We start from the raw sequence: 15,792 nt of genomic DNA, 5'->3' as shown, positions 1-15,792 counted from the left end.
TGTTTCGGACAGCCTTTTATCAACAGAGATACTGGAGAAAATCCGCGACAAAAGTTAATAAACCATATCCAATTTTGTGGAAGTGCCGTCTCCAAGGAGTATGGCTGATTGAAGACCGTCGACTTTACGTATCACCCAAACGAGAAATCTTTATGCCTCTATATAAAAGTGTGCGACATCTTTTAATCGCCATTACCGCTGGCGGAACTAAATTATTTTACACACAACTTGTGCCTAGTCCCTTTCTATTGTAGTATAAGACCGAATGAGAAGTTAAAATTAACTAGTTCTCTAACCGCGACGACGAAACTGTACAAGCACTTGCTATTTACAAGGCACTGTTGTTCTTAGCCGCGATTCTCAACGCGGATGTTCGGATAGGTTGTGTTTTTATTAAGTCTATGACATAGCCCTGCATTCGGTATCAAGCGCTAAATCCATTCCGACCTTGAACGAAGTAAAGTTCATGGCGTCCAAGTCGGTATTGTTTATCAATGGGATCACCTTAATCGAATCTTTACATTGTAGACAGTCATTGATTAGCTCGACGATGGCTTCGGAAGTCACAATGGGGTGAATTCGGGTAAGGTATAGGTAGAATAAATTCCTAGAACGAGATACACAGGGTGGCCAAACACTCGGGATAAAGTCTCAAGCAAGACTTAAAAGAAAGTTGCTCCAAATTGGTAATTTGTGAATTTGTGCCACCGTTCAAGTACAGTAGCCACATATCTTTTTGTAGTTGTAATGTCTTGACCAGAAGCCTTATTTATACATCACTGATTTCCTCTAACTGTAAAACACATTCTTGCCAGTATAAATAAAAACTTCCGTAAGTCAACGATTCTTCCTAGACTCGCTTGGTGAGAATAAAAATCAGTTCTCCATACTCCAGAAAGTTTCGTTATAAACTTTACAGATTGGGTGACATCAAAGAAATACACGCTTTGCTCGCTAAGCCGATCGACCATAAGGTACGTTGATCCCCATCTGGTTTCTACATCTTTTCTAGCCTTGATGAGGAATTTTGATACACATTTAGTTTTCAAAACATCGTTAATAACAAGTTGTACGTCATGTGCTGAGCAACGAACTCCAGTCAAATGGGCGTAATTGATTATAGGTGTATCATGCTCCGAATTGCTGCTTTTAAAATCATCGTCTGCCTCATTTTCTGAAACAGCTGTGCCCGTATCAAGTCTAGTCAATAAAATAGTGAAATGAGCGTTCTCTGTATCATTTTTTCGTTATTGTGGAAGGTTATTTAAAAAAATACTCATTCTTGCATACATAAAAGTTTTAATTGAATAGCAGTTTGTACAATCTAAGCGCTTTTTCTCTCAATTTAGATAATGATAATCTGTAAATTTCAAGAGCATGGTTTGATCTGGAAAAGCCATATAATGGCGAAAACGTGAGCCAGCTTGGCCAAACATTAAACTTACAATAGAATTTGAAATTAGGGGCACAGTACTTTTTTAATTTTAAAAAATTGAATGTCTTACGACAAGGTTTGGCTAGAGAGGGTGTCATTCCGAAAAATCTTTCTCGAAAAGCTAAGGCAGTCAGGTTTTGAACGCCAATAACTTAGCGGTTTCCCGATCGATTTTAAATATTTTTGCACCAATCGAACGGAACATCTTCTAAGATTTGGCCCGAATGAAGAACGCTATTATTTCGTAAGTGTACACCACTGTTGCGAAACCCGGACTCATGTGGTCTAACTTTCTCACACACGCGTACTCATTCTAACGAACACGCGGGTATGAGCATCCCTTTAAAACTACCGCTCTTATTTCGTCATGCAGTGCAACGAGTTATTGCGCGTATGTAGGTAAACAGCTACAGTTGTCACTTGTCGTTGCAGCCCGATGTACTGATGCCGATTACACGCGAGGGCTCGCGCTCCCGCCCGTGAGTAGAATCGAGGGCGAAGATGAAGAAGAAAAAGTATTGCAAAATTTGTATCCCAGTGCACCACCAGCCTCACGGGCATTTGATTCCCCGAGTTTTTTGCCTCGAGAATAATGCATGACTTATTCGACGATGTGAGAATGAGCGTGCGCGAGTGCGCGGGTAACAAAATATTTCACACAGCACCGGTGGCTGTTTCTTTTAAGCCTGCGTGTGCGGCGTAAGTGTTGAATGCTATTTTTCTCATACTCTTTCGTGTGTGAGTAGGCATGGTTGACTTCTCGCTCGATTCGCAACATTGGTGTACACTATTGAAAAACTAAAAATAATGAAGCATTGGCCAACTAGAAATCCTCGCATCCTGATTGGTGGGAAAAGGCGTTATCGAAGTTTGCACGTTTTTTTGTTTTTTTGCACACAAGTGACAGAAACTCCCCGTCCCAACCGGTCGAAGATTCTTTACGACGTTCAAAAACCTATACCAATTTGACATCTGTGCTTGAGAAGTCTGGTTGGAAGGTCTCATATGCCCAATTTACAAAAAGGACCATCGACTCGAATGCAACAATTATGGAGGTATTACTCTCCTCAATTCTGCATACAAAATTCTCTCCCGTATCCTGTTTCTCAGACTGAGGCCGTCACAGGAAACTTTTGTTAGCGAATACCAGTGCGGTTTTCGAGAGGGACGCTCCACGACGGACCAAATGTTCACCTTGCGACAGATCCTCGATAAATTCTGGGAATTCAACTTGCAGACTCATCATCTGTTTATAGACTTCAAGGCGGCGTACGATTCAGTTAAACGGAACGAGCTGTGGCAGATTATGCTTGAACATGGTTTACCAACAAAACTGATTGGGCTGATACGTGCTACCTTTGACGGTTCAAAATCAAGCGTCAGGATATCGGGTGAGACTTCGGACTCGTTTGTGACGTTAGATGGTTTGAAGCAAGGTGACGGACTATCGAACTTGCTGTTCAACATTGCATTGGAAGGTGCTATTCGAAGGGCCGGCGTGCAGAAACGCGGTACCATCATCACGAAATCTCATATGCTCCTAGGGTTCGCGGACGACATCGATATCAGCGGTGTTAACCGTAGAGCTGTGGAAGAAGCGTACACGCATCTTAAGGAGGAAGCTGCGTGGATAGGGCTTATCGTAAATTCTACCAAAACAAAGTATATGGTGGCTGGTAGAGAGCGTGGTAGCCCTTCGGGTGTTGGAACTGCGGTGGTGATAGATGGAGATACTTTTGAAGTGGTCGACGAATTTGTTTACCTTGGTACGTTAGTGACATGTGACAACGATGTGAGCCGTGAAGTAAAATGGCGGATAGCGGCTGCCAACAGGGCCTTCTACGGATTACGTAGCCAGCTGAGGTCCCGTAGCCTACGATGCTGATGCTGATGCTGATACAGTGGGCTGGCCACGTAGCAAGGATGCCGGATGAGAGACCAGCGAAAACAATATTCAGCAGAGAACCCGACAGAGGCCGACGACTTCGAGGCAGACCCCGTACCCGTTGGATGAGCGCTGTTGACGAGGATGCTAGAACAGCGGGTGTTAGGGGCGACTGGAGAGTGGCAGCCCAAGACCGAGTAATGTGGAGACGGTTCCTGAATTCGGCATTGATTCGATAAGCGGATTGTCGTGAAATTTGATGTCCTGAAAGTAAACAATTTTGTCAAAATATAAAACCACCCCTTTTTTTCAACCGAATTAATCTTTAAACATTGAATCTAGTCCAAATTAATGTCCTGAAAGTGAAACGTCATAGAAAAGGGAGCGCTCATCCTTCCCTTTTGACAGATCGTATCTGTATAGGTACTGCAAGAATTTGTTCGGAACCGTTGTCTTGCACGGAAGGGATATTTATTCATGTGACGTGATGGAGCAAAATCAGCGACTCCTTTTCCGAGAATAGTTTTGATTTTTGAATGTTTCTTCTGCTACTTTGCGTCAGTTAATTGCTTGCAATTCTTTACTTAGTTTCAATAGTCAAGCATTATACAGACTTAAATTAATTTCTTTCGAAGATGATGGATAAGACAAGGCAGGAGGGATCCGTAGTGATGCCAATGTTTATTTGACCGTATAAATAAGGCAGTAAGGTACTTGCAAAAATTTGGATTTCTAAAAAATTGCAACACAGCTAAGCAATTTTAACATAACAATTTTTTTATGTCATCAAAATACATATATGTACAGACAGTCCACAATCATGGGTCACACACAATTCTGGTTTTAGTTTTCAGAACGTCGCATAATCCATGCAAAACGGTTGATCATGCGACGTTCTGAAAACTAATGCCAGAATTACGGGCCATTCTAGCTTTATCTGTTTATTTATGCATGAGTGTTATACTAATTGATTGATAAAATTATTTTTCATAAGCACCACTAATCATTCGGTGATATTTAAACGGAAATTAGCAGCTGAAACTAAAATGACCCACGATTGTGAACTGACTGTAAATAGTGTTTGATGTTGAATTGAGATTTGAGCCTTTATTAACATTCATTTAAAAAAATCGAAGTTTCTCAACCTGCAGCCTCAACAAACCCTATAACGGGTGACAACTAAAATTTTGGAATTTTTTTCTCAAGCTGTCAAAAAAAGACAAAGATACATAAAGACGATCTGATTTACCGAAATTAAAGATACACCCAATTCTTTTTTTGCACGGATTTTTTTTACACGGATTTTTTTTACACGACTTTTTTTGCACGGTTTCACGAAATAACACGGTTTTTCTAAAATTTCACCAACAACAGTTATACACCCAATTCTTTTTTTACACGGATTCTAGTACGCGGAATTTTTTTTGCACTTTTTTTGCACGGTTTCTCGAAAATACACGGATTTTTTTTACACGGTTTCTCGAAATAACACGGTTTATTTTTGCACGGTTTTTTTTACACGGGACGCATCCCCCGTGTAAAAATAATTGGGTGTACATTATCCATTGTTGAAAAAAAATTAGTGAACATTTGAAAACGGCTGTGGCTCGTGGCTCTCCAGTTATTTCTGTACACATTATTCACTAGACTTGATACGGGCGCAGCAAAAAGCAAAGCCTTGGGCATAACCGTCTTTATACATTCTTTATCGACAGACTTTGCAGCCGGCTGTTAGAGTACCGGACAGTTACGGGGCTAGTGCAACAATCCTACTGACTCTATCTAGCAGCACCGCATATCCGAGATTCGAGCATACGACGACTGACTTGTTAGACCATCATCGTACCTTGAAGCTAACTGGGCGGTTGTCGGGCACAGCAGTTTTAGAAAATGAGGTAGAGTAGACGATGATTTTGAAAGCAGCAATTCGGAGCATGATACACCTATAATCAATTACGCCCATTTGACTGAAGTTCGCTGCCCAGCACATGATGTACAACTTGCTATTAACGATGTTTTGAGAACTAAATGTGTATCAAAATTTCTCGTCAAGGCTAGAAAATTGATAAAAACTATGCGTACACAGCCATATATCAATACTTTCTGGATAGATAAATCAAAATGTTTGCCATTACTAGGTGTAGAAACCAGATGGGAATCCACGCACCTTATGATCGATCGGCTTAGCGAGCAAAAAGAGTATCATCACCCGATCTGTAAAGTTTATAACGAAGCTTTCTGGAGTATGGAAAACCGATTTTTAGTCTCACCAAGCGAATCTTGGAAAAATCGTTGCCTTGCGGAAGTTTTTATTTATACTGGCAAAAATGTGTTTCACAGTTAAAGGAAATTACTGATGTATAAATAAGGCTTCTTGACAACTACAAAAAGATATGTGGCTACTGTGTTTGAACAGTGGCTTTACCGATTTAGAGCAACTTTCTCTTAAGTCTTAAGACTTTTTCCCGAGTGTTTGGCCACTTTACTTCGTTCAAGGTCGGAATGGATGAAAAGTATCTATAGTGATTTGGCGCTTGATGCCGAATGCAGGATTTTGGCATAGACTTAATAAAAACATAACCTATCCTAACAAGCGCGTTGAGAATCGCGGCCAAGGAACAACATTGCCTTGTTAATAGCAAGTGCTTGTACAGTTCCGTCGTCGCGGTTAGAGAACTAGTTAATTTTAACTTCTTATTCGGTCTTATACTACAATAGACAGGGACTAGGCACAAGTTGTGTGTAAAATAATTTAGCTCTGCCAGCGGTAATGGCGATTAAAAGATGTCGCACACTTTTATATAGAGGCATAAAGATTTCTTTTTACCAGTCTTCTAAGCTTCAAACGGAACGCAATACCGGGACCGACGAATCATGAAGCCTAAGGAAAAAGTTGAGTTCAAATCCGGGAGCCAACCTGCTTCAAACAGCGAACTCCTTAGCTTGGTAAGAAGAAACGAACTACGAACCTAGTGTGCGTCATTGGCCCCTCCATATCTAATTTTCCATTCTTTTCATTTTACGTCTAATCCCTCTCCAGGGTGCTATAAAACAACTTATTAATTGGTGTTGGTATTAATTGGTACGAACGCGGTAACGGCAATCGTCGACTCCAGTTCTTTAATACTTCGCCCGATTACCTCCGAGATTTTCCACTGCTACAGCTGCTGGTATTCCACTACTATGGTACAGCTGGTGTGCAGCAAATAAGTAAAATCCTTGACGAAAACGGACGCTGCTTGAATTTGTATTTTACTAGTGTTCGCAGTCAGGCTCAAGAATGCTCGTTAGCGCCTGCTCCACTCATTAAGTATATCCTCCATCGTCTACCGATATTAGTTCCGATTCATCAACATATACCATGGAACCCACTTCTACTATGATTTTAATCGTGTCGATTTTGACGCGACCCAAAGTTTTTTATCGGTATCAATCGGGATGCAGCCTTGGTGAGAACCATAAATAAATAACGTCGCATTTTCTATCATTTTAAATTATTTTCTTGGTCATCAGGTAATTAAAAACAACTATACGTGTAGAGCCGCAACTGACTTGGATAACCGATACACTACCTCACCTTAAACCTTAATTACTGCGAAACCACTATCTTACGCTCACCAAGCGCTACAAAGAGTTTGGACGACATTTCACGCAATCCTAAGTCTTTTAGGTAATATGTCAGCGTTCAACGTAAAGTCGACGGTCTTCAATCAGCCTCCTTGGAGACGGTACTTCCACAAAATTGGATATTGGGTTGTTTAGATCAGCACGCACTTATGAGACGACTATTATGTGATGACTTCTTAATGCAATACGAGAGACCCATACTGCCGTGAATCGCATAACAGTCCCATTTATATAGGAAACTCCATGGAAAATGGGACTGTGATGCGATGCACGGCTGCATACTCTAACCTGCTAGGTATGAATGGCTGCAAATTCGTGACAATGACATACAACAGAAACAGTGTTGCTTTGAGGTGAACGGAGTGCTGGTCTAACGTCAATAACAAGCAACGGCGAAACAACCGACGAATGTGACAAATCACTACTGAACTCGAACATTCCAGTCAGCAAGAACCTATTTTTATTGTAAATTCAAAGTATTCAGTTGAGAAGATAGAAATAAATAGAATACCCCCTCCAAATGTGCACTCACCTCCCTCAGCAGCGACGGAAGGCGCTCCAGTCTTATAATCGGAGTCATCAGGGTCGGTCCGTTACTTCCTTTTGCGATACTTGGTCCGGCCACGGCGTCGCTTAGAGTTTGGTGTTTTGGGTGAAGAACCATTGGTGGCATTTTTCTTGTTGTAATTTCTAACCACACCTCGAGATCCGCTATTTTGAACACCGCCCATGCTGGGTTTTCGGCTGGTTATTAAATGTTGCGATACAAGTTCGCCCAGTTTGCCCTGATGGGCTAGCATCGACAGGAAGGTGCAGATGAATTCGTCATAGTTATGGGTGCGACGGCAATCGTCTACCTTGAACATGGCTCTTTTCTCGTTTTCATCACTCAAATGCTGTTCGGTAATGTTGATTTCTGACTCAAGATTTTTTAACAATGAGAGCAGATCTTTTGGTGAAAAAGTACCAGCGCCAATAAAAGAAGGCGGCGGCGATGGAGTTGGATTCTCCTGCTTAATTTCTGTTTCACCTATTATTTCAACCGAATCGGATGAACTGTTCAGCGAAACTAGTGATTCCAATTCTTTGGACATATGAACCGCAGATTCCTCCTTTTCATTCATATCCAGCAACTGGGAATATTCTAAACTCAGCTTAACAGGAGAGTTCTCTTCTTTTTTAATATTATCGAGCGTTTCCTTAAATTCTGTTTGAGATTTATTCTCAGGCTGTTTACTTTTGAGTAGCTTCTCTAAAGCGGCAGAAACAATTGTTTGATTGGTACGAAGCATTTTCAGCTTGTGAGTAATTGCAATTCGTCGGTCTGGCACAACAGCCATTAGATTAAACCGAATATCTTGCTCGCCTGTAGAGATCCCTAGCCGCTCAGACATTACACGACGAAACTTGTCTGTCCATACTTCTTTCTCTCCCCAAGGTCCATGGTCCATCGGAAATGGCTTTAATCCATCTAGTTCAAAAAGATGTCCGTTTATAGGCACAAAACTAACAAAGTGGAATGCTTCACCCGTAAACCTGTCACGGAAAAAATAAATTTAAAAGCATGACCAAAGAATTTTGCCTAAGAAACTAACCTTCCAGTGCTAACTCCGGAGTTTCGATCCATCCTTCTTCTAGCCTGCGGCATAGCATGGGAATTATGTGCACACGCCAGTTCCGGCGTGTTTCCAATAGCCCAACCCTTGTTTTCCGGGCACATTCCTTTGGTGTGCACTTTCAGTCTGCTTAATGTTGTCCCCAAATCAATATCGGAGCAATTTAATAACACCGAGAGTAGGGCGTGAGTTGCACAACTGTTCGGAACTACTTGCTGTGCAAAGAAAATATTATTTACTGCTTCCTCATCTTTGACGTAGATTTCTGTTGTTTCGACAATCTTTCGTCGTACTCGTCGTTCTTCGATCCAGCGGAAAAGAAAGATAAAGCCATAAACTGGTCCTTCAATGTTTTTTTGCAAATCGTAAATTTCTTCAACTTGAACGCTTTTTACGCCAAAGTCTTCCAGCAGAAGTGTGAATAAACCAGGGTCACTTTCAAGTTCCAGCCACCCATCCGTAAGCCGATTAATATCTACCGGCATTTTCAAACTATACTTGGACAATTTTATCAAGAAATTCACAATTTATGCCAACTATGGAGGAAAATTGGAAAAGTTTGTTTACTATGGCTGAAAACGGAGCCAAATTTAATGATGATGATGACGATAATGATGCGGATTCGCGTTGTCACATCCAGGGATGCCAGGTGATTTTTTGAAAAGTCTTCACGAATCAAGGAAAAATGTAGATAGAATTAACAAAAGGGCGAATGTCGCAAGCGTAAACAAACCGAGTGAGAGTTGATTTTCCTATGCTGGCCCAGCAAAAAATAACTCTCACCCGTTTTGTTTACATTTGCGACATTCGCCCTTTTGTTAATTCTATCTAGAAATGTCGACCAACATTTGAAGATAGAATTAACAAAAGGGCGAATCTCGCAAGCGTAAACAAACCAGCGGGGTGGTGTGGCTGTCAAACTTCATACATCGTACATGTCCCACTCATTGGTTTTGGTACTTTTGGTTCTGGTGCCTACTTAAAGGTTGATTCATTTTAAAACAAATGAAACTAGTTAGAAATCAGTTAACCCTTTATAAGGCAGTGGCAACTATATTGCCACCAACAAAAAATTTTTATTTTGCTTCTATAATTATATTGATGTCATTATAGACGCAAAACAACTATTTTTCGTTAGTGGCAATATAATTGCCACGGCCTTATAAAGGGTTAAACACAGCCTCTTAGATATAATTTAACTAATATTAGCTGTTATTTTCGGTAAGCTGGCTGGTTCCAAATTGTCGCCATCCATGGATGTTTAGTCCACAAAATTTTGACAATTTCACACCCCTGAAACAAACCGGGTGAGGGTTGATTTTCCTATGCTGGTCCAGCAAAAAATAACTCTCACTCCTTTGTTTACATTTGCGACATTAGCCGTTTTGTTAATTCTATCTAGAATTGAAAGAGGCGGATAAGCCAACTGTCAAACAGAACAAGTGAGAGTTATTTTTTGCTGGAGCAGCATAGGAAAATGAACTCTCACTCGTTCTGTTTGACAGTTGGCTTATCCGCCCCTTTCAAATGCTAGTCGACAAATGTATTCATTTGTCTTCCTTCGGCTTTCCGCCCATTTAAACTGTATGGTGAAGACATGTCTTCACTTCACATGTCTTCAAGTGAAGACATTTCACACAAAAATGTCTTCAAAATGAAGACATGTCTTCCCTTCTGGCATCTCTGGTCACATCAGCGTTGTCAGCATATTATGGTACTCTTCACTCGCTATAACTATAAACTGTATCCAGCTTTTTACGAGCCATAATGGCGGACGTGTTCGTAATATTTAAACAGCATTTTTGACATATCCCTAATACATCGCACGTTTTCTTTCCGCACGTTCACGTTAAAACTAAAGGAATGTACGAAAAGAAAACGTGCGATGTATTAGGCAAATGTCAAAAATGCTGTTCAAGTATTACGAACACGTCCGCCATTATGGCTCGAAAAAAGCTGGATTCGCTATCACTTCGCTCTACAGCAAAATTCCATGCATAGAACTGTCATTTGGAAAAAAAGGATTCACTACCTTCACACATCTTGGTCCGTAAAGGCGTCGTTCACAAAGGACGTCCGGTATTTTTTGGCGTTTTATAACCCCCCAGCACCCAACGTCCTTTTTCGATCACATCCATCACATCAGCTTGTACTCGATAACTCCCCGACCCTCACTATGGCGGACGTCCACATGTCCAGTGCCAATATTTAAAAATAATTAAGCATTTTATTGCGGAGTTTTCACCTATTTAGAGTCCCACACGAAAATTATTAGCGTAGTTATTTTCTGCGTTTCCTACATGTTTGCAATTTAACAATTCCATCCAAGGGGTCGGACACTCAGCACATAGTGCCCCTGCACTGCAGAGATATCAAACGGCACTCCTAAAGCCTTATAAAAATAACATTTATAGGGCTTTACACACCTCCGGTTCAATTTTACATATATGAAATGGGAGCACTGCCAGTTGTCAAAATCATCTCGCACGGTTGCCAGATCTATCAGATTTTAACGAATTTAACAAATCTTGCAGTTCGGCACTTTCGGTACAGCACCGGCACAGTTCGGCTCGTTTCAAGTCGCCTAACATAAAAACGGCTGTGCCGAGTGACCGACCCCTTGATTCCATCAGTTTTTCGTTATTGCCTCCCTTCCGCACCGCTCCTTGCTTGACAAGTTTATTTTCAATGTAGGTTAATAATCTACCCTCTTCCTATCCAGCTTTCCACGAGCGATAATGGCGGATACTGAGCACAAGTGGGCACAAACTTTTGACATGCATTGGAGGAGTGTTGAGTTCGCCCTGACGGAGTTACTATGGATACATTCATGATTGTTTGTTGTCCGAGTGTAAAAATGTAAACATTGTTTAATTTTGCAGATCAGCTGAAGTGGAACATAACTAAACGGATTCAAACTTTTATAGTGGTTTGCGGCCAGATTTTGCTGAAGGCACTGGCTCAGAATACTTTTTCACAGTCGTGCGAATCAAACATTTGAAACATTACACAGTAACGCAAACATTAACTTCATGTTGGTCGAGCCGTTGTCAAGTTTGCTCTCGAACAGCGTCTCGACTTAATAAGAAACTTTCCGTTGCGTATTTGGACATTCTCCCTGAAATTTGCGAAAACTGCAAAGCCACAATCCATAAAACTTGTCCGTTCAATTATGTTCCTCTTTAGCTGATCTGCAAAATTGAACAATGTTTACATTTTTACATTCGAACAACAAACAATCATGAATGTATCCATCCAGCTTTTTACGCGCTATAATGGCGGACGCTATAAATTGTGTTCGTAATATGTGAACAATCTTTTTGACAACTCTGCATACATCAAAACTGGGCACTCTTCTCCTGTACGGCAGTGTTGCTCTTTCTTTCGTTTACGCAAAAGAAGGAAGGCAATAGTTTTGTTTACATTTCGCACAGTTTTGCTTTCCTTCTTTGACGTAAACGAAAGAAAGAGCACGGTAGTGTTGCAAGAGAAGAGTGTCAGATTTGATGTATGCAGAGTTGTCAAAAAGATTGTTCGCATATTACGAACACAATTTATAGCGGCCATCATTATAGCGCGTAAAAAGCTGGATAGTAACTCCGTCAAGGCGAACTCGACGCTCCTCCAATGCATGTCAAAAGATTGTGCCCACTTGTGCTCAATATCCGCCATTATCGCTCGTGGAAAGCTGGATACACTAAACCCCCGTTAATTAGAAAAACTCCACGTTCAGATCAGACGAATTCATTTTTTATCTGAATATTTGAAACTCGATTTAGAAACTCTATTCATTTGTCGACCGACATTTGAAAAGGGCGAATAAGCCAAAAGTCAAACAGACCGAGCGAAAGTTATTTTTTGCTGGAGCAGCAAAGGAAAATGAACTCTTACTCGTTTTGTTTGACAGTTGGCTTATACGCCCTTTTCAAATGTTGGTCGACATTTTCACACACGCTAAAGGCGCGCACCCTATGAACGTGATGTTTTGATTTGACGAAAACAAAAGTTTTGAAAACATTTCGAATATGCGCGAATTCTGAACGTCCTGATTGTAGAAGAGAAAATTGGCTCGACGGTTTCAACTAAAATGTGTATGTTGGGTGCTGGAGAGATGTGAGTTGCATATGAGCTATATTGCCAAAGCTGCTAAGCAAGAGGAAGTTTTTTTGCTTTTTTTTAATTTGCTCGGTCAAGTTAACCGTCAAATGCCGTCAAGTGTCAACCGACGCTTGAGCATTTTTTAACGAGAACGCATTCATATTACTAGGGTACAGATTAAAAATGTTCAGATTATAAAAGGTCATTCCAGCGGGGGTACACGGTATTAGATTTGTTCGATTAGCCCCTAGATTAGCCCTTTTCAAATGTTTATCGAAAAATCTTCGCTCGTTGCTCCGTGACGTAATATTTATACGCAACCTAACTCACCATTAACGATGCCTTTAGTGTTTTATCGTGATTTTCAACCAGCCCTTTGTTGAGAGATTGATTAATGTCATTTCGTGGTTGGTTGCGCGTTGAGGTGGTTGAGGTTGAAGATTGGAAGGTGTTGAAGTGAGTTTTTTTTGTCGAAGGATAAAATTTAGGGCAACAAAAACTGATGAGAACATTTATCTCGTTAAATTGAATTGATTTATATTTCGCACACAAAAAATAGACCTTTAAAAAACTGTCGAACTATTTGAAATTTTGCTGTCGTGATGGTTTTCCTACGAACGATGCTGAACACCGCCAGACGCATACCGATGATTAAATTTAGAAAAGGAGGCCCCTATTTAGATAATACTAGCCCTGGACATCAATCAGCTGGTGCCGCCGGAACATCGGGTAGTGTGGCAACGGTTAGTATTTTTTAGAGTTAACAGCTTTCGCGAAAGTTACCGAATTTGTTATTACATAATTGTTTATACCCTACTTCACTATTGGATCTGTGCCAAACATCGTTCTACAAAAGTTTGTACTTTATTTGCAGAAATCGGCTTCGTCCGGTGAGGCGATTGAAGAGTGGCAATTACCTGCCCGTTATCATCGAAAGCCCATAGACGATGTGGAAATGGCGTGGATTAATAATGGAGGACCTCCGGCTTGAAATGTATACATATTCTGAATCATCAAGAGGGAGTACTTCCTAGTCACACAGGGTCATATACCCAATCATTATTCTCATTATTGTACTATTGACAGCATTTCTCATCGATGCGAGCGTGCGAGCGATGTTTGTTTTCGAATGCAGCAAACTTGCTTGTTTATGCTTGTCGCGCTGAATCCACTTTAGGAGAAACATTTTTGTATGCTGAATTTCTGAGCTTTGTACCAACAAAAAACGAAATATCAACAAAGGTGCTTAAAATTAAATAAAGTTAATACTAGACCAAATACGTTACATGTTCTGTAGATAAAGTAGAAGCAGTTTACAAAAAGACTATTATATTACAAGCGTACTACAGGCGAGAATATAAACTGCGGGAATTTTTTTTCGTGGTGAAGCCAGATGTTGTTTTTGATACGGTTCTGTTGTCGGTTTTATAACTTATCGGCCTTAATTTCACGATTGAAATTACCAAATGCGGCACATCTTATAGGCTCGTCTGTACATCGCTTAAATTGAACATATTCTTGTGAGAATGTCCACTTGTTGTCAAGTACATGGCAGGCTACAAAGACCTGGCCACATAGCAAGAATGCCGGATTAAGACAAGATTCAGCAGAGAACCCCAAAAAGCTCGCCAAATTCAAGGTAGTCCCTGCACCCGTTGGATATGCGAAGTCGATAAAAATGCTGGAATAGCGAGTGTTCGGGGCAATTAAAGGTAGCCAAAACCGAGTGATGGGGTAGGCACAGGATAGCCTTGGAATGTGCATTAGTGTTTTTCTGATGCGTCTGCTCACACCTTTTTGGTCTTATACAACAGCATTAGTGTAAAATTCATTCAATAATCAAAATGGATCTACTGTAAGTCTACGATTTTTGAATTAACACAGTTTTTGATAACAATTTTTGAAATAACATGTTTTATTTTTATGACTAGTTTTGAAATAACGCGGTTTTTTACAACATCTTTTCTACAGCAATATTTTGAATAACGGTGATTTTTGAATTACGGCGATATTACGACGATTTTTGAATTAACACAGTTTTTTGGCCATTTTTGAATAACCGCGGTTTTTATTTACGCGCTACGTATCCCGTGTAAAAAAAGACCTGAGTGTATCTGGTATATCAACAGTGTAAGTCTGTTTTGTTCAAATTATAAATATTAAAAAATCATGTTTCTTTTGTTTTCCTTCCTATCCCCATCAGGGAAATGATGATGTACAGGTAAAATGGGCATGGCATAAATCTTTCACACATCCGTGAGGATGGAACGTGCTGCTTGAGTCACAAATAGTAATAACTGGTGATATCACATGGTACGTTTAGTGTTAAAGAAAAATAAGAAAGAAATTAAAAAAATCGATTTTTGCTGGTACTTTCCAAAACATGCATTCCCGGTAAAATGGTGCAGTCAGTCCACAATTATGGTCCACATGGCCCATGATTGTATATAATACTATGGTTTTCGTTTTACTGATAGTGGTTCAATTCTATTGATTCTCAACTGGGAGAGACTCAGTTGAGATTCGAACCTACTACGACCAGGACCGGTACTACGCACTAGCCAATTTGTCGCTCCACACAAATTCTCAAAATGGCGCTCCCAGAACAAACTAAAAACAGCCGGCGTTGCTGTGTGCAGACATTTTACTATCTACAGACTCGCATACGCACAATCTCGTAGCGTCTTTCTGCATAACCACTCACGAGGCAAACAACTCGTGAGCAGCCAGCTGCCCGTTAGGGGTAGCGGCACACTAGGATACAGATGTTGCATTACTTTTTGTTTTCTTCTTTATCTTACGCCCTCGATTTTACACACGGGCGGGAGTGCGAGTCCTCACCTGTGATCAGTATCAGTTGCTCAGGCTGTAATGACGAGCGAGAGCGACGACCATGGCTGTTAGCTAAATACACACTCGCAAAAGTCGTTGCAGTGCATGAATAAACAAGGGTGTGAGTCCGAAAGGAATGCTTATGTCGGCCTATTCATTAGAACGAGTACGCGTGTGTGAGAAAATTAGTCCACACGAGTATGGGCTTCGCAACGCCGGTCACAGCCAACTGCCATTTCTTTTGAATAAATGTCGGTTTCTTGAAATCCACTATTAGAATGATAAACTTTGAAAAACGA

General features: G+C 40.7%; 2 protein-coding genes across 3 annotated transcripts; one reads left to right on the top strand and one right to left on the bottom strand.

Annotated features, from left to right (window-relative positions):
- Positions 1-7,409: 7,409 nt before the first annotated feature.
- On the bottom strand, positions 7,410-9,099 carry LOC128737103 (ubiquitin carboxyl-terminal hydrolase calypso). The gene is made up of 2 exons (XM_053831667.1): positions 8,543-9,099; positions 7,410-8,483 (listed from the first exon to the last, which is right to left on the bottom strand). Exons 1-2 carry the CDS (start codon positions 9,046-9,048, stop codon positions 7,541-7,543), a joined length of 1,449 nt encoding a protein of 482 aa, XP_053687642.1. The 5' UTR covers positions 9,049-9,099; the 3' UTR covers positions 7,410-7,540.
- Positions 9,100-13,058: 3,959 nt separating this feature from the next.
- LOC128737453 (uncharacterized) lies at positions 13,059-14,011 on the top strand. 2 transcript variants are annotated; one of them, XM_053832091.1, is made up of 3 exons: positions 13,059-13,117; positions 13,221-13,404; positions 13,536-14,011. In XM_053832091.1, exons 2-3 carry the CDS (start codon positions 13,264-13,266, stop codon positions 13,650-13,652), a joined length of 258 nt encoding a protein of 85 aa, XP_053688066.1. In that variant the 5' UTR covers positions 13,059-13,117; positions 13,221-13,263; the 3' UTR covers positions 13,653-14,011. The 2 variants fall into 2 exon arrangements, with proteins under 2 accessions (XP_053688066.1, XP_053688065.1); XM_053832090.1 differs by having other exon boundaries at positions 13,088-13,404; positions 13,536-14,008.
- The last annotated feature ends 1,781 nt before the right edge of the window (positions 14,012-15,792 follow it).

This window comes from Sabethes cyaneus, chromosome 2 (genome assembly GCF_943734655.1).
Source record: "Sabethes cyaneus chromosome 2, idSabCyanKW18_F2, whole genome shotgun sequence".
Lineage (NCBI taxonomy): Eukaryota > Metazoa > Arthropoda > Insecta > Diptera > Culicidae > Sabethes > Sabethes cyaneus.
Note: the sequence above shows the minus strand (reverse complement) of the source record. Positions and strands in the feature narration are given on the sequence as shown.